This window comes from Cottoperca gobio, unplaced genomic scaffold (genome assembly GCF_900634415.1).
Source record: "Cottoperca gobio unplaced genomic scaffold, fCotGob3.1 fCotGob3_294arrow_ctg1, whole genome shotgun sequence".
NCBI lineage: Eukaryota > Metazoa > Chordata > Actinopteri > Perciformes > Bovichtidae > Cottoperca > Cottoperca gobio.
In genome coordinates, this window is record NW_021166903.1 from 72,501 (window position 1) to 97,500 (window position 25,000).

Below are 25,000 nucleotides of genomic sequence, written 5' to 3' on the forward strand. Positions count from 1 at the left end.
GGGAGCTGCTTGTGGGATGTTTGAGTCTTCTAATCCTGATGTGTTTATTTATTATGATTTATTAATGTTGTGTTTCTGAAGGTCAATAACTGTCCGTGTTTCATAAAGAGCTCCGAAACCTTTTTGCTCTTTCACTTGTTATTCACTTTACAAACAACGATCAACATCCTGCAGCACAGACAGCAGGAACACCAGGATGCCCCACAGATAGGAGATACTGAATGTAACTCCGATTCTACGAGTACGTGCGTGAACATGAAGCACTTCTGTGCAAAACGAGATTATAAATATATATATTTGTATATAACACTTTTAGGCTCTAAATCCAACATGTGAACGTCAAACAGGAAGTCCGTTCTGTCACAGAGGTTTTCTAAAGCAGTTATCGAGGCGGAGAAATGTTACACATATACACGCTGGTGAAGTCCAGAGGTGTATAAATGAACCTGAGGTGAACACGAGATGCACTTTTTAAAAGATTTCTTTACAGACGACTTCAAGTTCCTGAGAATAACTTGAAGAACAATTCATTCCAGTTTGGGGAAAGTTCAGAATGTCATTTCTCATCTTTAACTAGACGGTGAATTATTCCCTCACGTGGGGCATTAATGTTTTCATAAGTGAAGCTCCGAACCTGAAGAGAACTCCTGGATGTTAATGAAGATCTCTGAATAAACTAAGTGTTGCAAAGGATCTTCGGAAGTGTTTGAAACGCAGGCGCCGATTCACCAGATGATGTTTGTACCGACTGATATTCATTCACCATGCTGGTCTATTTAGTTCTTCATATATTTGGTATGAACGAAGGAAAATGTCCCCGATTTGATTCATTCTGTGACTGCTGGCCGGTCAGCGGTGCTGTCGAAGGAAGTTGAAGAATTAAAGAACCAGACTCAAAGACTGATGAACAAAGTTTACTTTCAGCTCAGTAAAGAAACTTTCAGTGTTGCACTGAAACACAAACCTCTTTCTGCCATTTTAACAAAAGTCCTTAAAGAGTTCACGATGATTCGTGGACGACTTTACCAATTACACAAAACACCTTCAGTTTTCTCCTTCAGTATTTAGGGGCCAGTCTCTTCTAAGCTGAGGGAATCAGGATGTTCAGAGTCGCTTCAAATGTTTCCTTCGTTAAAGAAAAACAAGTTTTACATCTTTAATGCAGACTTTATATTCTTCATTCGTCTTCATTTAAAAAGTGAAAGCAAGAAGACGAGAACACCGGGTCAGAGGAGGAAAAGATTGAACTTCACTAAATGCAGAAAGAGAAACTTTAAAAAGTTATTTTGATCCGCAAATAACAGAAAACAACGAATGTGGGAGGGTGCAGCAAAGATTAATTCAAGAAATCTGAAGAAATAGAACAACTTGTCCGTTATATTTATAGAATCCAACAAACTGGTGAGAAAACTTTAACATTAAACTCAAAGTTACTTAAAGCTTCATGAGTTAAGACTTCAGAGGAACCAGAAGTTTGTTTCTTTACTTTAACTTTAAGGGATTCCTCAAAGATAAGGAGAAAACACTAAATACTTAAATAACATTTTAAGACTTAAGGGTGTTTTGTGCAACCGACTTTATTTTAAGGAAATATATAAACTCAGACTTTAAGGAAAATCTTAAATTAGGTGTTTTGTGAAAGCAGCAACCAAACTGTCGGAGATTTATTTTCCGACATTAGGAGCATTTCCCTGCAGGAAGCTTGATGAATACGTCTGCAGGACTACATACAGCAGGAAGCCGCTCCAGCTCTCCAGGTGCGAGTCGTAGCCGCGGGCCCCCAGCGGGCTGAGGGGTACGGGGCCCCTGTAGACGGCCGGGTTGTGCAGGTAGTAGACTGAACTCCTGCGGTTGGGCAGCGCGAGGCCTCTCCCCGGCCAGGGGCTCCCGGCCTTGGAGATGGTGGAGATCCTCCTCCTCTTCCTCTGGCTGGAGGCGCGGCAGCGGCCGTAGGAGGCGGAGTCTCCCGCCAACAACAGCTGGGAGGAGTTCCTGCGCAGGCAGCGAGGGGCCCGGATCAGGGGCCGTGACGGAGGCGGAGGCCGGGGGGTTTCTCTCACCACGTGCAGGGCGCAGGAGGAGGAGGAGGAGGCGCGCTGGTTGTCTTCCTCTTCTTCTGCGACCAGCAGCTCAGCCTCAGACAGCTGGCTGGCCTCTGATTGGCTGTCATTGGCGGTGGAGTAATCGCTGCTGTCCGAGTGGAGGCTGCTGGAGCGTGAGAACATCCTCCTGTTGTTGGTCCCGCCCTTCACCTCCACCTGCTGCTCCCCGGCCGGGAGCTCCGCCCCCTCCTCCTCCGCCATCTGGATGAGACTGGCGAGCAGAATGGACGGGCCCAGCAGGTGCGTGGTGATGGTTCGCAGTTTTCCCACCTTCCTCCTGCACACGGCGAACCTTGGGTTGTAGCTGGGCGTGGTGGTGCTGGAGCGCCGGCGGACGTGTCCCGCCCACATGTTATGCCTGCCCGTCTTTGCTAGACGCCCCCCTCCCGCACACGGCAGCGCCGCCTGCAGCTGCACACTGGACCGCCGCCGCCGGGTCAGGGTGAAGGACGGCAGCCCGGCGTTGGACCTCCGGCGGGCCTTGCTGGTCGGGATGGCCACGCTGGGCCTCCGCTGGCGGCAGGCCTCTGCGCCCGCGTGCAGAGCCGATTCCTTCCTCTTAAAGTGACGGCGTAAAAAAGTGTCCATGTTGGACGGAGAGAGGCGGAGACTTCTGACGCTCCTCTCTGGCTGTTGGGTGCAAAGAGTAGTTAGCCTGAGGAGCATTATTTATTATATATGATGATATATTAAACCACACAGAGAAATTATAGCGAGGAAACTACAGGAAGCTAGAGTTTAGTTCCTCAATCAAAAATAAAAATCAGTTTTCAGAAGAGAGCCGAAGTGAAACTGTGACTTCCTGGCAGCGTTGCCTGATGGGAAATGTTAAATCATCATAACCACTTTACGAAACACGTATTCTAACGACTAAACAAATCTACCAACATCGTTTCTTTTGTTTGCACGACTGGAAGCCTGTTCACGTTCTGCATGAAAACAGCGGAGCTAAACTAAGCTAAGCTAAGCTAAGCTAAGCTAATAAACAAATAACTGGCAGAGGAATGTAAACACAGACAGAGGATTAATATTTACTGTCCAGTAATGAATGAATATGAGACGTTAACTCAGGGGTCGGGAACATATGGCTCTTTCGATAACGCAATATGGCTCGCAGACAATTTTGAGCTGACATTTTTTTACATGATTAACAAGTAATAAATAATTATACTGTGTCATTTAAAGTAAAACATTTAGCAGCGGATTTGTTTTTAGTTCTCCCCTCTCTTTCCTCCGCTCTGTCTCTGGCTATAGGTAAAGGTGTGTTCACACGTGTGTGTGTAGAGGGCGGAGCCCCGCCCTTTGCGAAACCGAGCAGAGGAGAAACTGCACAAAGCAACAGCAGTAGACCGGGGGGGTCAAACTCAATCACAGAGAGGGCCGAACACGGTCCACATTTATTGAACAGGATACACATATTGGATAAAGTGCAAAAAGATATGGAACATATTTAAGTCAACTGCAAACGGGTTGCTGAGCAGTTCAATGTGAATATCTGAGCTGCAAAGTCTCAGTCGATCAGCAGAACGCTGTCGGGAACATAGGAACTTCATGTTTTCAGACAGAACGATGAAATAACGGCTGGATGACAGATTGTACTGACGCCAGACAGGAAGTGACGTCATGACTTCGGCTCTCTATAGACGAAATCGGCGTTTCGGGCTTCTGGTGGAATCACAATGCATGCTGGGGTGGCAAGCCTAGAAAAGTGAGCACCAACTCTACAAGGGCCGCCATATTGGATTTCTTCTCTACGTGTTTACATTGTATTTATTCTTCAAGCATGTTGTAAACAAACCTACTGCTCTACAATGAGTTCTGAGTCTCTTATGATGAGGTTCAGATGAGGAAAGTCGAAGCTTTGAAAGTATTTAAAGGTTTCAGGAACAGAACTGGAGCTTATTGCCAGGGTGTTTGCTGCATCAGAGACGGGCATTGAGGAGCAACCAAGAGCTAACGAAAGATTTTCAATCACAGAAAAATAAAAGACTAAGCTTTTGGTTATGCCGAGTGACGTTTCAGTGCCTGATCCCTTGACACTGCAGGATGGCCGGGTCAATGAAAACAACAGCATGACTTCTTGGCCGCCGATATACCTCAGCGATACAACATTATTTGTAATGTCTGACCCCCCAGGGAACCATGTCGAGTTTCATAAACGAACTTTGAACGAATACAAAGAAGCCAAAGCATTTAGACTGTTTGAAACAAATATCTTTCAATCCTCTCGCAGATTCTTTTTTCAGAGTTTTGCTTTTTGAAAGCTAAATGTTCTCATTCAATGAAAGTTTCCCACACGCCACATTCAGCATGGATCTGCACAGAAAACTGGCGATATCATAAGTGCTGATTGCAGTTGTGTTGCAGGGTAAGCTGTTATAAATATATACCTAACTTGTGTTTGTTCATTATTATAAAACTCAATATATAGAAAGTACATTTGTCAATATATAAATAGTAGATAGACGACACACCCCAGGTCGAGTTCAGGATCAGGGATTCATTTGTTGGTTTACTTGCATGAAATGAAGATTTCTTGGGCTCCCAAGACTTCCCATTGTAATCCTGTCTCTTTACAGCTTTGGTCCATGCTAGCCTTCTGTCTTTGTTCTTTAGTGCTGTTGGAAATGGAAATAGTTTGAACGGGGGCTCGCAGTCGCAATGTTTGCAATCGTGAAGCTCGCAATGAGATTCTGCCCATTGATTTATCTTTCTCCCACAGTTTGAACATCCTTTCACCACACAATGTGTCCTAATCCCAGAACTAGAAGAGCGATGATTACACACTAACAACTAGCCAAATACAATGTAAACACGTAGAGAAGAAATCCAATATGGCGGCCCTTGTAGAGTTGGTGCTCACTTCTCTAGTCTTGCCACCCCAGCATGCATTGCGATTCCACCGGAAGCCTGAAACTCCGATTCCGTCTATAAAATCTACTCATCTACCTCATCGAATAAATAAATAAAATATTAAATACTGGATCGTCTCACAAAAATAAATTAATACTGGACCACCTCCGTCTCTAAATGTGATTTATTTCTGTAACATCGTACGGACCGTAAATATGAGACATTTCTGACAGATGTCTCTAAAAAAGATGCAAAGTTACAGTTCAGTTATTAAAATATAATTAGAAGAAGGACGTTTATACTGCAGCCTACATTTAGTCTGTATATCTGACTGAAGCTGAAACACGATGTGATGATACGGTCCCTGACCTTTGTAATGTGACGTATTAAAGGCAACATATAGAAGAGCCAGAACACCAGATTATACTGAGACACATTAACATCGTCTACCTGAGACACATGAACATCGGTCTACCTGAGACACATTAACATCGTCTACCTGAGACACGTTAACATCGGTCTACCAGAGAGACATTAACATCGGTCTACCTGAGACACATTAACATCGGTCTACCTGAGACACATTAACATCGGTCTACCTGAGACACATTAACATCGGTCTACCTGAGACACGTTAACATCGGTCTACCTGAGACACATTAACATCGGTCTACCTGAGACACATTAACATCGGTCTACCTGAGACACATTAACATCGGTCTACCTGAGACACATTAACATCGGTCTACCTGAGACACATTAACATCGGTCTACCTGAGACACGTTAACATCGGTCTACCTGAGACACGTTAACATCGGTCTACCTGAGACACATTAACATCGGTCTACCTGAGACACATTAACATCGGTCTACCTGAGACACATTAACATCGGTCTACCTGAGACACATCAACATAGGTCTACCTGAGACACATTAACATCGGTCTACCTGAGACACTTTAACATCTGTCTACCTGAGACACATTAACATCTGTCTACCTGAGACACATTAACATCGGTCTACCTGAGACACTTTAACATCGGTCTACCAGAGACACATTAACATCGGTCTACCTGAGACACATTAACATCGGTCTACCTGAGACACATGAACATCGGTCTACCTGAGACACATTAACATCGGTCTACCAGAGACACATTAACATCGGTCTACCTGAGACACTTTAACATCGGTCTACCTGAGACACATGAACATCGGTCTACCAGAGACACATTAACATCGGTCTACCTGAGACACATTAACATCTGTCTACCTGAGACACATTAACATCGGTCTACCTGAGACACATTAACATCGGTCTACCTGAGACACATTAACATCGGTCTACCTGAGACACATTAACATCGGTCTACCTGAGACACTTTAACATCTGTCTACCTGAGACACATTAACATCGGTCTACCTGAGACACATCAACATAGGTCTACCTGAGACACATTAACATCGGTCTACCTGAGACACATTAACATCGGTCTACCTGAGACACATGAACATCGGTCTACCTGAGACACATTAACATCGGTCTACCAGAGACACATTAACATCGGTCTACCTGAGACACATTAACATCGGTCTACCTGAGACACATTAACATCGGTCTACCTGAGACACATTAACATCGGTCTACCTGAGACACATGAACATCGGTCTACCTGAGACACATTAACATCGGTCTACCAGAGACACATTAACATCGGTCTACCTGAGACACATGAACATCGGTCTACCTGAGACACATTAACATCGGTCTACCTGAGACACATTAACATCGGTCTACCTGAGACACATTAACATCGGTCTACCTGAGACACATTAACATCGGTCTACCTGAGACACATTAACATCTTCTACCTGAGACACATTAACATCTTCTACCTGAGACACATTAACATCGGTCTACCTGAGACACATTAACATCGGTCTACCTGAGACACATTAACATCGGTCTACCTGAGACACATTAACATCGGTCTACCAGAGACACATTAACATCGGTCTACCTGAGACACATTAACATCGGTCTACCTGAGACACATTAACATCGGTCTACCAGAGACACATTAACATCGGTCTACCAGAGACACATTAACATCGGTCTACCTGAGACACATTAACATCAGTCTACCTGAGACACATTAACATCGGTCTACCTGAGACACGTTAACATCAGTCTACCAGAGACACATTAACATCAGTCTACCTGAGACACATTAACATCGGTCTACCTGAGACACATTAACATCGGTCTACCTGAGACACATTAACATCAGTCTACCTGAGACACATTAACATCGGTCTACCTGAGACACGTTAACATCAGTCTACCAGAGACACATTAACATCAGTCTACCTGAGACACATTAACATCGGTCTACCTGAGACACATTAACATCATCTACCTGAGACACGTTAACATCGGTCTACCTGAGACACGTTAACATCGGTCTACCTGTGACACATTAACACCGGTCTACCTGAGACACATTAACATTGTCTAACTGAGACACATTAACATCGGTCTACCTGAGACACATTAACATCGGTCTACCTGAGACACATTAACATCGGTCTACCTGAGACACATTAACATCGGTCTACCTGAGACACATTAACATCGGTCTACCTGAGACACGTTAACGTCGGTCTACCTGAGACACATTAACATCGGTCTACCTGAGACACATTAACATCGGTCTACCTGAGACACGTTAACGTCAGTCTACCTGAGACACATTAACGTCGGTCTACCTGAGACACATTAACATCGGTCTACCTGAGACACATTAACATCGGTCTACCTGAGACACATTAGCATCGGTCTACCTGAGACACGTTAACATCGGTCTACCTGAGACACATTAACATCGGTCTACCTGAGACACGTTAACATCGGTCTACCTGAGACACGTTAACATCGGTCTACCTGAGACACATTAACATCAGTCTACCTGAGACACATTAACATCGGTCTACCTGAGACACATCAACTTCAGTCTACCTGAGACACGTTAACGTCGGTCTACCTGAGACACATCAACTTCAGTCTACCTGAGACACGTTAACGTCGGTCTACCTGAGACACATTAACAGCTCCATCAGAGATGTATTGCAGTGGACTGCAGGTGGTAGAGGACAGGGGGCTAATGGAGGCTTCACACATGAAGTCAAAGACACAACTTTAAACATATTGTTTATTGTGCGATGAAAGATGTTATGACAGATTTTAAATTGCACTTCATGTCAAACTGTTGGCCTGTGTTGTCTGAGATAATTGTGAGAAAGAGTATTAAATAAAAGACATGTTTACAGTTTATAATGCTACTCATTGATTCATCTTCTAAATACATTTGAATATTTTGAAATGCTTCTCACAGCAAATATTGATGAGATTAATTTAGATTAATTTAGATAAAGGGCGGTTTCTATGAAGTTATCTCGTCTCATTTCTTCCGCTCTGTAGGTGTGTGCATGTGTGAGTGTGTCAGGTATGAAGCCCCACCCTTCGCAAAACGGAGCGAAGGAGAGAATTTGAATGCGCAAAGTAGACAGTACAAACTGAAATGTGCACACACATTAGATAAATAACATAAACTTTTAGTTTATTTAATAAAAGAGACCTGTCAATGTGAAAAGTGAGTTGCGCCCCTTCAAGACAATGGTAGGGGAAACACTGTATATATATATATATATATATATATATATGCAAATAAATTGAATTAAGAAGTAAGATAATTCATTCATTTGTACTATTATTAGGGATGCCGCGTTTCCAGAAATGTCTGTTTGTGTCGACACCAACACCAGTAAAACTCCACGATTCTCTATACCAACAAAACTAAACAATAACTCCATGAACTCAACATCACTTCTTTATTACTTCAGACTGGTTTCTGGTATATTGCTGTGAAAACATCTTCAAACATCTGGATTCATTCAAGTTTCTCACCAAAAACTACATTTTACAAAACTACATTTGAACACATCATCCATCCATCGTCTACATCTTATCCGGGGTCGGGTCGCGGGGGCAGCAGCTCCAGTAAGGAACCCCAATCTTCCCTTCTCCGGACCACATCTTCCAGCTCCGACTGGGGGATCCTGAGGCGTTCCCAGGCCAGTGAGGAGATATAATCTCTCCACCGAGTCCTGGGTCTTCCCCGGGGTCTCCTCCCAGCTGGACGTGCCTGGAACACCTCCCTAGGGAGGCGCCCAGGTGGCTCCTTACTAGATGAACCACCTCAACTGGCTCCTTTCAACGTAAAGGAGCAGCGGCTCTACTCCGAGTCTCTCCTGATGGCTGAGCTTCTCACCCTATCTCTAAGGGAGACGCCACTCGTCTGAGAAAACCCATCTCAGCTGCTTGTACCCGTGATCTCGTTCTTTAGGTCATGACCCTTCATGACCATAGGTGAGAGTAGGAACGAAGATCGACCGGTAGATCGAGAGCTTTGCCTTCTGGCTCAGCTCTCTTTTCGTCACAACGGTGCGGTAAAGTGACTGTAATACCGCCCCCGCTGCTCCGATTCTCCGGCCGATCTTTCGCTCCATCGTCCCCTCACTCGCAAACAAGACCCCGAGGTACTAATAATCTTATCATGTACCTTCAACCAGTACTAATTTTTACTGAAGAGCATGAACGCATCATAATGTAACTCTATTGGAACTCCGTTCACAAGCTGCTAACAGCTAACAGTTTAAAGCTAACATCTTACAGCTAACAGCTAATGTTAGCTAGTTCTCCTGCAGATTTCAACACAGATTTGTAGTTCTTAATGTAACATTATGAGGAAGAACAAGCTGCATCACAACAACTGCGATGATCCTGCGATGTTTACATCTCAACCGTCACTAACAACTAATCTACTCGACAACGTTTGTGAACTGCAACATGTTTTAATTTAGTGAGAAAACTTCACTTTGAAACTGTACACGGAGGTTTTAATTGTATCTTAATAATACTATATCTATTTTTAATTAATAGTTTCAAAACATATACAGTCTGTTGAACAGTATATATGTAACAATGTCTATTTCTATTTATTAATTTACTTAATTTGTTATATGTAATAAAATAATCCTCCTTTTTGTTTTACTGATTTAGACAAAAGTGTATTCCGTTGCTCAGAATGCACAAAGAGTAGATTTTATGCTGGTGTGTTCTTTATGTATATTTATGTATTGAGTCATAACACTGTTGCCCCTTGTTACCCCAGTTTCAGCATTATTCATATTATTAATAATAATATTAATATATTAATGTGTCCTCTGATCCGCCCGGACACACACTGTCTGAGTCATTTCCTGAATCACTCTGGATTTTACATGTGCAAATTAAAAATGTGCATAAAAACACACTTCATGTCAACAAATCTCTGCTCAGATTATTAATCATCGAATATGTTGATCTGACTCACCAACAAAACACAGATTCAATCCGAAGAAGTATATATATAAAGAAATTAAAATAATACAGTAGAACTGAAGCGTGATGGACAAAAACACAAAGAAATAATCTGAATTGTTTATTAAAGAAAAGTAATTTTACTGTTTCTGTGGTTCAACATTTCTTATTTAAAAAGTATTTTTTTTGTTAACAAAAAATAAGTATCGATATTAAAAATGAAATATATATCAGCTTGTGATGAACATTGAATTATCACCCGCTTCTAATAAACTTCTCACTTATTATTTCTACATTTTCTCAGGTTTTTTATTATGTGCAAATTAAAAATGTGCATAAAAACACATTTTATGTCAAAAGATTAAATCCATCAAATCTCAGTTCAGCAAAAAAGAAAGTGTTTAATTTGTCTAAAAACAACAAGAAGGCAGATTTAATCCTCCTGTAACACATGAACTATGAGAGCGTAATAAACTTCATAGAACTGAATAAAAACTGTTCAAATACAGCTTTAGTTTAGACATTATTTAATATATTCGATGATAAAGATCGTTCTTAAAAGTTCAAATATCCTTTCAACATGAATAGATGAATAGAGCTCTAATTAAAACTCACTTTACAACATAGAATCAATCCACCGTCAAACATGGACTCAATAAAGTGTTGAAGCTCGATGGACGATGGAAACAAATCATATTATTATTGAACTTCTGTTGCTTTGTTTGACTGGAAATCTTCCAGGCGCAGCAGAAAGAGGATTATTGTGAATCATCAAACCTCCTAAAACTTCAAACATCAACACAGAGAGATGCTGAGAGCTCGTGAGACGGTCCAGCAGAATAACAAGCACAGAAACTATGAGACTTTAGTGAAATACAACCTGAGGGAGCAGTCGGTGCAGGACGGATGGAGAGGAAACCCGGAGTGAGACACACTAAGCTGCTGTTTTAAAATAACTCTGTGACCGTGCAGGAGGATCTGATCTGACAGCAGCTTCCTGTCTGTCTGCGGCCGCCGCCGGGCCGAGCCGCTGACCCCCGACCAGCGTGTTGAGCAGCAGCTCGTCCTTTTGTAATCGCTCCCTTCAGTGCAGGTTGACCGGAGATGAATGGAGCCGCCGGGCCACTTCAACATCCCAGAATAATCATTCATTAACACTTCAAGGCTGCGTCTGCATTATGGATCCCATTGAAGTGAACAGAGATATGAGGACGAGAGGCGTCTCTGCAAACACACACACTACGTGTTGATAATTAATGAGGAGCAACAAACAGATTATCATAAATAAATAATGAGATTTATGATGAACTGCACATAAAAACCTTTATTTTATATTATGTTATATTGTAACCTGCACTATTTTATGTCTCAGATTCACTGTGAAAATAAATAAACATCTTTGTGATGAACTGCAAATAAAAAACCTTCCATAAATGTATATAACTTTATTTTGTATTATATTTATTTTATATTATGTTTATATTTATTTAGATTATATATTTATTTATAATTATTTATATTATGTTTATATTTATTTAGATTATATATTTATTTATAATTATTTATATTATGTTTATATTTATTTATATTATTTTTATATTTATTTATATTAGGTTTATATTTATTTATGTTATGTTAATATTTATTTATATTAGGTTTATATTTATTTATATTATATTTATATTTATTTATATTACGTTTATATTTATTGATATTATGTTTATATTTATATTATGTTTATATTTATTTCTACTATGTAAACATTTATTTTATATTTATTTATATTTATATTTATTTATTTATTTATTTATTTATTTATATTTATATTTATTTATATTTATTTATATTTATATTTATTTATATTTATATTTATATTTATATTTATATTTATATTTATTTATTTATATTTATTTATATTATGTTTATATTTATAGTTTTTTTAAGAGGTGGAGTTATCTGGACTTTTAGTCCTAAAGTTTCCCACAATGCACATGGCTAGTGAGAGCCTCCCTGCCTGGTCTCGTCTTTTCACTCAGCGCCCAAAGTGTCAGGGACACAAAACGACCAACAACATAAACATAACAGCGACAAAGAGACGCACAACTACAAGATGCAAAACCACCGAGATCCACAAGGAGGCGCAAAGAGCCTAAAACTACAAAGAGACACGAAACAACCACATAGAAACGTAAACAACTACAAAGACACAACAAATTACTTTTAATAGATGCAAACACAAAAGCACCACAAGGAGACGCAACAAGACTCAGAATACAAACAGAAACTAAACATAATAAATGAATCGATGCAGCACGACTACAAAGAGCTGGAAACGTCTGCCGTCTGTCCTCAGAGTCACTTATTCACTTATCAGGAACAAACTCCCAGAAAACTACAAACCCCAGACTGTAGACGTTTATAAATGTTATTAAATGTATTTTATTATTTGTTTATTTTGCACTTTGTCTTCAGGCTGTAGAAGTTATATTTAAACACTTTGAGAGTTAGAGATAAACTCGCCTTGCACTCTTTAGAGTTCCTATGTAGAGGGGGGGGGGGCATGCACACACCTGCAGGTTGTGACACATTTGCATGTTGTGGACGTGAACGCTTCTTCTGTGGTGGACCGGGCGTCTCCTCGTTGGTTCTTAAGTGAAGAGATTATCTGCTGAAGCTTTAAAGATCAGCAGCTATTTAAAACCAGCTGCAGCTCCACAACTAATACTGTCTGAACTACCTATTACTGCTTATTACTACGTATTACTGCGTATTACTGCTTATTACTCCTTAGTACTACTTATTACTGCTTATTACTACTTATTACTACCTATTACTGCTTATTACTACGTATTACTGCGGATTACTGCTTATTACTCCTTAGTACTACGTATTACTGCGTATTACTGCTTATTACTCCTTAGTACTACTTATTACTGCTTATTACTACTTATTACTACTTATTACTACCTATTACTACCTATTACTGCTTATTACTACGTATTATTGCGTATTACTGCTTATTACTCCTTAGTACTACTTATTACTGCTTATTACTACTTATTGCTACTTATTGCTACTTATTACTACTTATTACTACTTATTGCTACTTATTGCTACCTATTACTGCTTATTACTACGTATTACTGCGTATTACTGCTTATTACTACGTATTACTGCGTATTACTGCTTATTACTCCTTAGTACTACTTATTACTGCTTATTACTACTTATTACTACTTATTGCTACTTATTGCTACTTATTACTGCTTATTACTACGTATTACTGCGTATTACTCCTTAGTACTCCTTAGTACTACTTATTACTGCTTATTACTACTTATTACTACTTATTGCTACTTATTACTGCTTATTACTACGTATTACTGCGTATTACTGCTTATTACTCCTTAGTACTACTTATTACTGCTTATTACTACCTATTACTGCTTATTACTACGTATTACTGCGTATTACTGCTTATTACTCCTTAGTACTACTTATTACTGCTTATTACTACCTATTACTGCTTATTACTACGTATTACTGCGTATTACTGCTTATTACTCCTTAGTACTACTTATTACTGCTTATTACTACTTATTGCTACCTATTACTGCTTATTACTACGTATTACTGCTTATTACTCCTTAGTACTACTTATTACTGCTTATTACTACTTATTACTACTTATTACTACTTATTACTGCTTATTACGGCTTATTACTACGTATTACTGCGTATTACTGGTTATTACTCCTTAGTACTACTTATTACTACTTATTACTGCTTATTACTACTTATTACTGCTTATTGCTACTTATTACTGCGTATTACTGCTTATTACTATGTATTACTGCGTATTACTGGTTATTACTCCTTAGTACTACTTATTACTACTTATTACTGCTTATTACTGCGTATTACTCCTTAGTACTACTTATTACTGCTTATTACTACTTATTACTGCTTATTACTGCTTATTACTATTTATTACTACTTATTACTGCTTATTACTGCATATTACTGCTTATTACTGCTTATTACTGCTTATTACTGCTTATTACTACGTATTACTGCGTATTACTGGTTATTACTCCTTAGTACTACTTATTACTACTTATTACTGCGTATTACTCCTTAGTACTACTTATTACTGCTTATTACTACTTATTACTGCTTATTACTACTTATTACTATGTATTACTGCTTATTACTGTTTATTACTATTTATTACTACTTATTACTGCTTATTACTGCTTATTACTGCATATTACTGCTTATTACTACTTATCAAAGTTCAAATATTTTGCAATATTAATCCAAATCTGTAAAATAACTATATTGTCAAAAACATCTAGTGGAGTAAAAACTACAATATTGGCTTTCAATATGTAGTATTGTAATGTAAGAAACAAAGTGTCATGAAATAGAAATATTCAAGTATTTAACTGCAGTACTTATACTACAGAGTATTGTTTTTTCCTCGTCTCTGATTGGCTGTGGGGCTGCTTCGTCATTAATGAGGGACGACGTGTTTGTTGACATTAGAGCGACGGATGAGAATCTGAAGGAGAAACTGGATTATTATCTTTAATCGTTGGATTCTCCTTAAATAATGTCGGCATCCAGTTACAGCTTGATCACCAGCCAAGTGAAGCATTACTGACTGCGACTATGTATTTATTATTTATTATATATAGATACATATATATATATATATATATATATATATATATATATATATATATATATCTATAGAAATATATATTATATGTATATTTATATATATATAATATATATTTATTATATATATATATACACATTTATATATATATATATATATATATTATATATATAATATATAAATATATATATATTATATATATATATATTATATTATAGAGAGAAATATATCATATTATATAAATATATATTATATATATATTATATAGAGAGAAATATATTATATATTATATATATATAGAGAGATAAATATACGATGAAGAAACTAAATCATGTGATCAGCTTCACATTATAATAATAATACTAATAATACTAATAATAATAATAATAATAATAAAACTAATACTAATACTAATAATAAAACTAATAATAATAAACAATAATAATAATAATAATAATAATAATAATAATAATAAACAATAATAATAATAATACTAATAATAATAATAAAACTAATACGAATAATAATACTAATAATAAAACTAATAATAATAAACAATAATAATAATAATAATAATACAACTAATAATAATAATAAACAACAATAATAAACAATAATAATAATAAACAATACTAATACTAATACTAATAATAAAACTAATAATAATAATAAACAATAATAATAATAATAAAACTAATAATAATAATAATAATAAAACTAATAATAATAATAATAAACAACAATAAAAATAATAATCCTCTCTGGGAACCATCACCTTATCGTGGTGGAGAGGTTTGTGTGTCCCTATGAACCTGAGAGCTGTGTTGTCTGGAGCCTAGTGCTCCTGGTAGGGTCTCCCAAGGCAAATTGGTCTCAGGTGAGGGGCCAGACTAAGAATGGTTCAAAAACGACTTCATGAAAGAAAGGGAAAGGAAAGGAGAGACCCTGCCCGGAGGAAGCCCGGGGCCCCCGTCTGGAGCCAGGCCCAGAGGGAGAGCCCGACAGCGAGCGCCTGGTGGCCGGGTTTGCCACGGAGCCCGGTCGGGCACAGCCCGAAGAAGCTACGTGGTGCCTCCCATCCATCCATCCTGTGGGCCCACCACTCATGGGAAAAACCACTGGGGTCGGGTGCGCTGTCACATGGGTGGCAGTGATGGTCAGGGACCTCGGCGGACCAGACCCGGGCAGCAGAGGCTGGCTCTGGGGACGTGGAACGTCACCTCTCTGTGAGGGAAGGAGCCGGAACTAGTGCGGGAGGTGGATCGCTACCAGTTGGATCTGGTGGGGCTTACCTCCACGCACAGTCTTGGCTCTGGAACCGTACTCCTGGATAGGGGTTGGACTCTATTCTTCTCCGGAGTTGCCCAAGGTGTGAGGCGTCGGGCCAGGGTGGGGATACTCACTAGCCCCCGGCTGAGCGCCGCTACGTTGGAGTTTATCCCGGTGGACGAGAGGGTCGCCTCCCTACGCCTTCGGGTTATGGGGGGGAAAACTCTGACTGTTGTTTGTGCCTATGCCCCAAACCGCAGTTCTGAGTATTCGGCCTTCTTGGAGACCCTGAATGGAGCCCTGCAGGGGGCTCCAGTAGGGGACTCCGTAGTCTTGCTGGGAGACTTCAACGCACACGTGGGAAACGATGGAGACACCTGGAGAGGCGTGATTGGGAGGAAGGGCCTCCCTGATCTAAACCCGAACGGTCGTTTGTTGTTGGACTTCTGTGCTAGCCATGGAATGGCCATAACAAACACCATGTTCGAACATAAGGATGCTCATAAGTGCACGTGGTACCAGAGCACCCTAGGCCAAAGGTCAATGATCGATTTCGTAATCGTATCTTCTGACCTGAGGCCACATGTTTTGGACACTCGGGTGAAGAGAGGGGCGGAGCTGTCGACTGATCACCATCTGGTGGTGAGTTGGATCAAGGGGTGAGGGAAGACTCTGGACAGACCTGGTAAACCCAAACGGGTAGTGCGGGTGAACTGGGAACGTCTGGAGGATGCCCCTGTCCTGGGGATCTTTAACTCACACCTCCGGCGGAGCTTTTCAGCCATCCCTGTGGAGGTTGGGGGCATTGAACCTGAGTGGGCGATGTTCAAAACCTCTATTACTGAAGCTGCGGTGATGAGCTGTGGTCTCAAGGTCTTAGGTGCCTCAAGGGGCGGTAACCCTCGAACACCGTGGTGGACCCCGGTGGTCAGGGAAGCCGTCCGACTGAAGAAGGAGTCCTTCCGGGTTATGTTATCCAGGAGGACTCCGGAAACAGTTGCAGGGTATCGAAGGACTAGAAGGGCGGCAGCTTCTGCCGTGTCAGAGGCAAAGCAGCGGGTGTGGGAGAAGTTCGGAGAAGCTATGGAGAAGGACTTTCGGTCGGCACCAAGGTGCTTCTGGAAAACCATCCGGCACCTCAGGAGGGGGAAGCGAGGAACCATCCAAGCTGTGTACAGCAAGGGTGGGACCCTGCTGACTTCAACTGAGAAGGTTATCGGCCGCTGGAAGGAGCACTTTGAGGAACTCCTGAATCCGACTAACACGCCCTCTATTGTTGAGGCAGAGCTGGAAGCTAATGGGGGATCATCGTCAATTTCCCTGATGGAAGTCACTGAGGTAGTCAAACAACTCCACAGTGGCAAAGCCGCAGGGGTTGATGAGATCCGTCCAGAAATGCTGAAGGCTTTGGGTGTTGAGGGGCTGTCTTGGTTGACACGCCTCGTCAACATTGCGTGGAAGTCTGGGACAGTGCCTAGGGGTTGGCAGACCGGGGTGGTGGTTCCCCTATTTAAAAAGGGGGACCAGAGAGTGTGTGCCAACTACAGGGGTATCATACTTCTCAGCCTCCCTGGTAAAGTCTACTCCAAGGTACTGGAAAGGAGGGTTCGGCCGGTAGTCGAACCTCTGATTGAAGAGGAACAATGCGGATTCCGTCCTGGTCGTGGAACAACGGACCAACTCTTCACTCTCGCAAGGATCCTGGAGGGGGCCTGGGAGTACGCCCATCCGGTCTACATGTGTTTTGTGGATCTGGAGAAGGCGTATGACCGGGTCCCCCGGGTGATACTGTGGGAGGTGCTGCGGGAGTATGGGGTGAGGGGGTCACTTTTGAGGGCCATCCAATCCCTGTACGCCCAAAGCGAGAGTTGTGTCCGGATACTCGGCAGTAAGTCGGACTCGTTTCCCGTGAATGTTGGCCTCCGCCAGGGCTGCGCTTTATCACCAATCCTGTCCGTGATTTTCATGGATAGGATATCGAGGCGTAGTCGTGGAGGAGAGAGGGTTGCAGTTCGGTGACCTGAGGATCTCATCGCTGCTCTTTGCAGATGATGTGGTCCTTATGGCATCATCGGTCTGTGACCTTCAACAGTCACTGGATCGGTTCGCAGCCGAGTGTGAAGCGGTTGGGATGAGGATCAGCACCTCCAACTCTGAGGCCATGGCTCTCAGCAGGAAACCGGTGGATTGTCTACTCCGGGTAGGGAATGAGCCATTACCCCGAGTGAAGGAGTTCAAGTACCTCGGGGTCTTGTTCGCGAGTGAGGGGACAATGGAGCGAGAGATTGGCCGGAGAATCGGAGCAGCGGGGGCGGTACTGCAGTCGCTTTACCGCACCGTTGTGACGAAAAGAGAGCTGAGCCAGAAGGCAAAGCTCTCAATCTACCGGTCGATCTTCGTTCCTACCCTCACCTATGGTCATGAAGGCTGGGTCATGACCGAAAGAACGAGATCACGGGTACAAGCGGCCGAAATGGGTTTTCTCAGACGGGTGGCTGGCGTCTCCCTTAGAGATAGGGTGAGAAGCTCAGCCATCCGTGAGAGACTCGGAGTAGAGCCGCTGCTCCTTTACGTTGAAAGGAGCCAGTTGAGGTGGTTCGGGCATCTAGTAAGGATGCCACCTGGGCGCCTCCCTAGGGAGGTGTTCCAGGCACGTCCAGCTGGGAGGAGACCCCGGGGAAGACCCAGGACTCGGTGGAGAGATTATATCTCCTCACTGGCCTGGGAACGCCTCAGGATCCCCCAGTCGGAGCTGGAGGATGTGGCCCGGAGAAGGGAAGATTGGGGTTCCTTACTGGAACTGCTGCCCCCGCGACCCGATCCCGGATAAGCGGTAGATGATGGATGGATGGATGGATGGAATAATAATAATAATAATAATAATAATAATAATAATAATAATAATAATAATAATAATAAAACTGATAATAATAATAAAACTAATAATAATAATAATAAAACTAATAATAATAATAATAAAGCTAATAAGCTAATAATAATAATAATAATAATAATAATAATAATAAACAACAATAGTTAATAATAAAACTAATAATAATAATAATAAAACTAATAATAATAAACAACAATAATAATAATAATACAACTAATAATAATAATAAACAATAATAATAATACCTCCATAAATGTTGCGTCTGATGCTCCTGCAGTAGAGACGCTCACATTATGTGCAGCTCTACGCCCTCTTGTGGTCACTTCCTGCTCATTTTCTGCTCATTTCCTGCTCACTTCCTGCTCACTGACTGTTTGACTCCACAGAAGATTAAAATAGTTTTTTCCTGCAGAATGGTTGTGTTGAACATATTTTTTAACCTTTGACCTGCAGTGTTCGTTCTTTCCTTCCTCACCGCCCACCTCTCCTCCTCCTCTTCGTCTTCTTCTTTCCTGCTTTTATACGTCATTTCTGTGCTACAGTCCGCCTCCTCACAAAGGAGGAGAATCTCTTTATTACCTCCTCTTTATGGACCTTGTTCCGCTCCTCTTCCTCCTCCCCCTCCTCCTCTTCCTCCTCCTCCTCCTCTCTTCTTCCTCCCTGTCATCTCCCAGCATCTCCTCCTCCTGACCCCCTACGTCTTTGTCCTGTACTCCTGATCTTCCTCTTCTTCCTCCTCCTTCTTCTTACCCCCAACCCTCCTCCTTTTCTTCCTCTTGTCCTCCTGGTCCTCTGACTCTTTGTATTCTGCCTCCTCCTCATGGCCCGACTCCTCCTCTTTCAAGATCTCCATCTTTGTCTTCCTCCTTCTGGCGCTCATACTTTTACTCACTTATACCTCCTATGTCTCCTCCTCATATTCCTCCTCCTCTTCCTCCTCCTCCTCTTATTCCTCCGCCTCTTATTCCTCTTCTTATTCCTCCTCCTCTTATTCATCCTCCTCCTCCCCCTCCTCTTATTCCTCTTCCTCCGCCTCCTCTTATTCCTCCACCTCTTATTCCTCCTCCTCCCCCTCCTCTAATTCCTCCTCTTATTCCTCCTCCTCCTTTTATTCCTCCTCCTCCCTGAGAGTCACAGTCCTCTCTGGACCAAACTATTTATAGAAACAGGGCAAGCAAGTGACAAAGATAGCTCAGGAAATGGGTCTGTGTATTCCCTGGGTACATACACACACACACACACTTACACTCACACACACTCACACACACACACACTCACATTACTACTTTAAAAGGGTCAGTTTACTAAAATTACAACACATTTTATTTTCTCTGTGGTGGTATGAAACCATCCAAAGCACGCTAACATCAGCATGCTAGAATCAGCACACACACACACACACACACACACACACACACACACACACACACACACACACACACACACACACACACACACACACACACACACACACAGCAACATTAAAAGTATAAAAATGCTACTTTAAACAACAAATCTAATTTTATCTGTAGTGGCATGAATCAGCTCGCTAACATCGGCAAGCTAACACCAGCACGCTAACACGGCATGCTAACAACAGCGCGCTAACACCGGCACGCTAACACCGGCATGAACTCCTTCAGCCCTGCAGCCCAAATGGAAAAACTAAACTTTAAAAAGAGTGAAAGTCAGGATCAGAAAAATAACAACAACAATCGTTTAACGTGTCGTTCAACGTGTCGTTTAACGCCGCTGTCATTTCCAGCTTGTCACATACAGACGCAGTTTTAAACATGTGGTTAACGTTATTATTTAAAAGACTTTCTGCTCTTAATTATAGCCTAATTTGTCACCTGACTTTCGGTCCACTTGCTTTTAGCGTCTAATGTCGGCACGGCATGAAATGAGACACGAAAACGAAAGATGCGTAATGATGACACACAAAATGACTTAAGTTATTAATGTCTGTACTTGAAGCGGAGCTTTGAGCTAAATGCTATCATGCTAATGTTTATCAGGTGTAATGTTTACAATGTTCACCATCTTAGCTTAGCATTTTAGCATGCTAACATTAGCGAACTATCAGTAAACACAGACTCCAAAACACTGAGATATATATTTATATAATATATATAAACATATACAGTATATATATATATATATATATATATTCTCTGTCCTTTAACACCTGCAGATTGAATTTTCTCCTCTGGAGTGAAATATTCCCATTAGGCTCTAAAAATGGCCGCTCTTAATTAATTCCTGTCCACTGCGTTAATATCAGCTATAATTAGAGGATCATGGGAGAATAAACGAACCAGCTGACGACTTCAATTTAAACCTGTTACCTTTTTACTCACAGCTGAGCAGATTTAGGATCCGACACTTTTAACCTTTTATAGTGCGCTACGTAAAAGGATCAGGTACTTCAGTGGGGTAAAATTTACTTAAATCCAGCATTTTATATTGTAGCTAACATGTCAAACGTAAAAGTACACAACAGCGTTATATTATATTGTTTTGTATTATATTATATCATATTGTATTATATATTATATACAATAATATATTACATTATATTATAATATAATAATATCTATTGCAATATATTATGGTATACGACATAGTATTATATTATAATATATTATATTATATCATATAGTATTATATTATATTGTATTATATATTATATAGAATAATATATTACATTATATTTATATATTATATTATAATAATATCTATTGTAATATATTATGGTATACTATATAGTATTATATAATATTGTAATATATTATATTATATCATATAGTATTATATTATCCTTTATTGAATTATATATTATTATATCTAATAATATATTACATTATATAATATATTAATATTAAATATTATAATATATTACATTAGATATTATATATTTTATAAATATATATTATATTGTATTATATTGTATTATGTTATATTATATATTAATATATATTATATTATAATATGTGAATGATGCATTAACATGTAAACATGTATTAATTGATTTATACACTTTTGGACAGTTTATTCTAACAATGCATCATGATCACATTATTGTTGAGGGAAATGTGAATCTGTTAAGTAACTATTTAATATATTTAAGTCAATATTTAAGTAAAGTACTTGCACCTCAGTAGAGTAGTGCAGTAAATAATACTACTAAATAGTAATAGTGTGCGTGTGTGTGTGTGTGTCTGAATTTCGACTATCTCTTCAACCCTTGCACTGATCTACTTCCTGCTTGGTGTGTGTGTTACTGAGGACCTGAGGGAGAGCAGTGCGGCACGGGAAGTTATTTAGATCAGCGGTTCTGTAGAAAACTGCTAAAACCCGGCCAGCTTTATTTAGTGTCTGCATCTTTGAAGTTTCCTTCTATGAGGGTGTGTGTTTGTGTGTGTGTGTGTGTGTGTGTGTGTGTGTGTGTGTGTGTGTGTCTGTGTGTGTATGTACTTTCTCTTAAACCTGGGGCTACACATGTAACGGGGCTTTGACTTTATTGAGGCCGTAACATTTTAATGTGAGCGTTTGCGGTCGTGATGCGTGTAGAGACGCACTACGTAACCCAAGCGGCGCTGCACGAGTGCGCTGGATGTTATTAGGAGCGCTTGATGTGCAGATCATTAACAGAGTAGTGTAGTATTAGTCTTTTATTTCAGTGACTAACACACACACTGATGTATTACTCAGATTTAAACAGGAAGTCAGCGAGCAGCTCAGTCAGATATTTATATACGTTTGAGTCATTGTTTAAAGGACAGAGGTCCATATGGAGCGAAGGTAACACGACGTACCCGAATATGTTTTATATAATAATATGGAAAGATTTCTTCCACCCGAAGTTTCATTAAAACATCCTGCGTGCAGCATGTAAGACTTTGATTTCACTTCGTTTCATTTATTTTATTGAAACATTATTGAAAAGCGGTCACTGTATTCTGTAGTCGCCCCCCCGAGACATTCTGCATTATGATATATTATTTAATTTGCTGATGATAAGTCGCTCTATAGTTTAATTACAGGACGCCAGTATGTCCTGGCAGAAAACGGGACAAACAAACCAACAAACCGACTCGTAAATTCATAAATCCATAAAATAAATCTCTAAAACTCCCACAATGTTCTCAGAATTGTATTTAAAATTAAAATGTTGTGACATGATGTACAACAATCCTCCGTATCAACATAAATCAATTCATCTCACCTTCATTATAAGTGCACGACCGAGAGAATTAAAATCAGTTTTTATCTCCGGCCTCCATCAGCTGCAACCTCCTGCAGTTACAGCCGAGGGTTTAATCACATCATGGAGCTGCAGCAGGATGCCCTGTGGCCCCTAATAAAGACTCTCTGCAGAACAATAACAACATGTGCTCATGTTGCACCAGCTATATTTAGTACATCTTTGCTTTAAAAAGACACTTAAACAATTAATTGATTAGCAAACTTTTCCCATCAGTTCGTTTCATCTCCCTGGAAATGTTTCCTCAAGAAAAAATGACAAAAGGTTTGATGGTCACCGCGTCTTAAATGTGAGAATCTTCTTTTGGTCTCACATGACACTGAACATTTTTGATGTTTCGACTTTTTAATTTATTCTAGTGAAATAATTACATTTATTCTATTATTATTATTATTATTATTATTATATCAATTATTTTATTCTCACATAAGCCACAGATCTGATCCTGATCTACAACACCAACAACGTCCTGTTTCCACATGTAGCATGAAGACACCACAGCTCAGAGAAGTTTTACTTTTAGATGGAAATGTGCGACAGAACGCGTGACTTCCTGTGCAGCAGCAGAAGAAGAGCCCACTCAAAGCCCCCCTGCAGTGTGTTCAGCTGAGCTTCACTCAATACATAAAGTTAAAACAGGCAGAAAATGTCCTCAGCGCTGTGTTTAAACTAGGATGTACAGTCTATTAGAAATATGCCCCCCCCCCCAGATTAAACCCCCCAAAAGTCCAGGGCCGGCCCTGATGTGACGACCTCTGAAGTCTGAAGGGAAACTCACAGAAACAAACATTTCCCCAGAAAACTTTAATTTGTCTTGATTCTGTTCTTGTACATTCATTCGACCGTCTTCACAGAATGACAGAATAACGTATTAAATATTAAATATTAAAACTTCAGCAGGAAACACAATAATGCAGAAGAGCAGCGTCTCAATACGACAGAACTTAAAGGAGCACTTCACCTTTAAAATGATCATCTGTGTAAATATATATATCAGGAAAACATGTTTTAAAAAGTGCAGTTTCAGTGTGTGTGCATGTGTGTGTGCACGTGTGTGTGCATGTGTGTGTGCACGTGTGTGTGCATGTGTGTGTGCATGTGTGTGTGCATGTGTGTGTGTGCACGTGTGTGTGTGCACATGTGTGTGCATGTGTGTGTGCACGTGTGTGTGCATGTGTGTGTGCCCATGTGTGTGTGCACGTGTGTGTGTGTGTGCATGTGTGTGTGCCCATGTGTGTGTGCACGTGTGTGTGTGTGTGCACGTGTGTGCATGTGTGTGCATGTGTGTGTGCCCATGTGTGTGTGCCCATGTGTGTGTGCACGTGTGTGTGCACGTGTGTGTGTGCACGTGTGTGTGCACATGTGTGTGCACGTGTGTGTGTGAAGCAGCGACTGATGAAGGACTTTATTCTGCAGAGTTAGTAAACAGATGTTTTCAGTTTGTTTGTTGAACTCGGCTCCATTTACTTCATCAACACTTTTCTACGTTTGTGACTCTGCGTTCAGCGT

The 25,000-nt window shown here is 40.5% G+C and overlaps 1 protein-coding gene across 9 annotated transcripts in view; it reads right to left on the bottom strand.

Annotated features, from left to right (window-relative positions):
- The window catches only part of LOC115005366 (diacylglycerol kinase zeta-like), a 61,218-nt gene that overhangs the window by 35,319 nt on the left and 899 nt on the right, over positions 1-25,000 (bottom strand). For 7 of the 9 annotated variants that reach the window (XR_003831939.1, XR_003831938.1, XM_029427154.1 and 4 more), the window contains exon 2: positions 1,732-2,732. The exons of 1 other annotated variant lie outside the window; for it this stretch is intronic. Coding sequence is in view for 6 of the 8 variants with exons in the window: in XM_029427154.1 (XP_029283014.1) it covers positions 1,732-2,690 (959 nt within the window). In the remaining 2 variants the exon portion in view is untranslated. Of the gene's footprint in view, positions 1-1,731; positions 2,733-11,258; positions 11,278-25,000 lie in introns of those variants that run through there. One more of the 9 variants, XM_029427149.1, reaches the window with a different exon arrangement.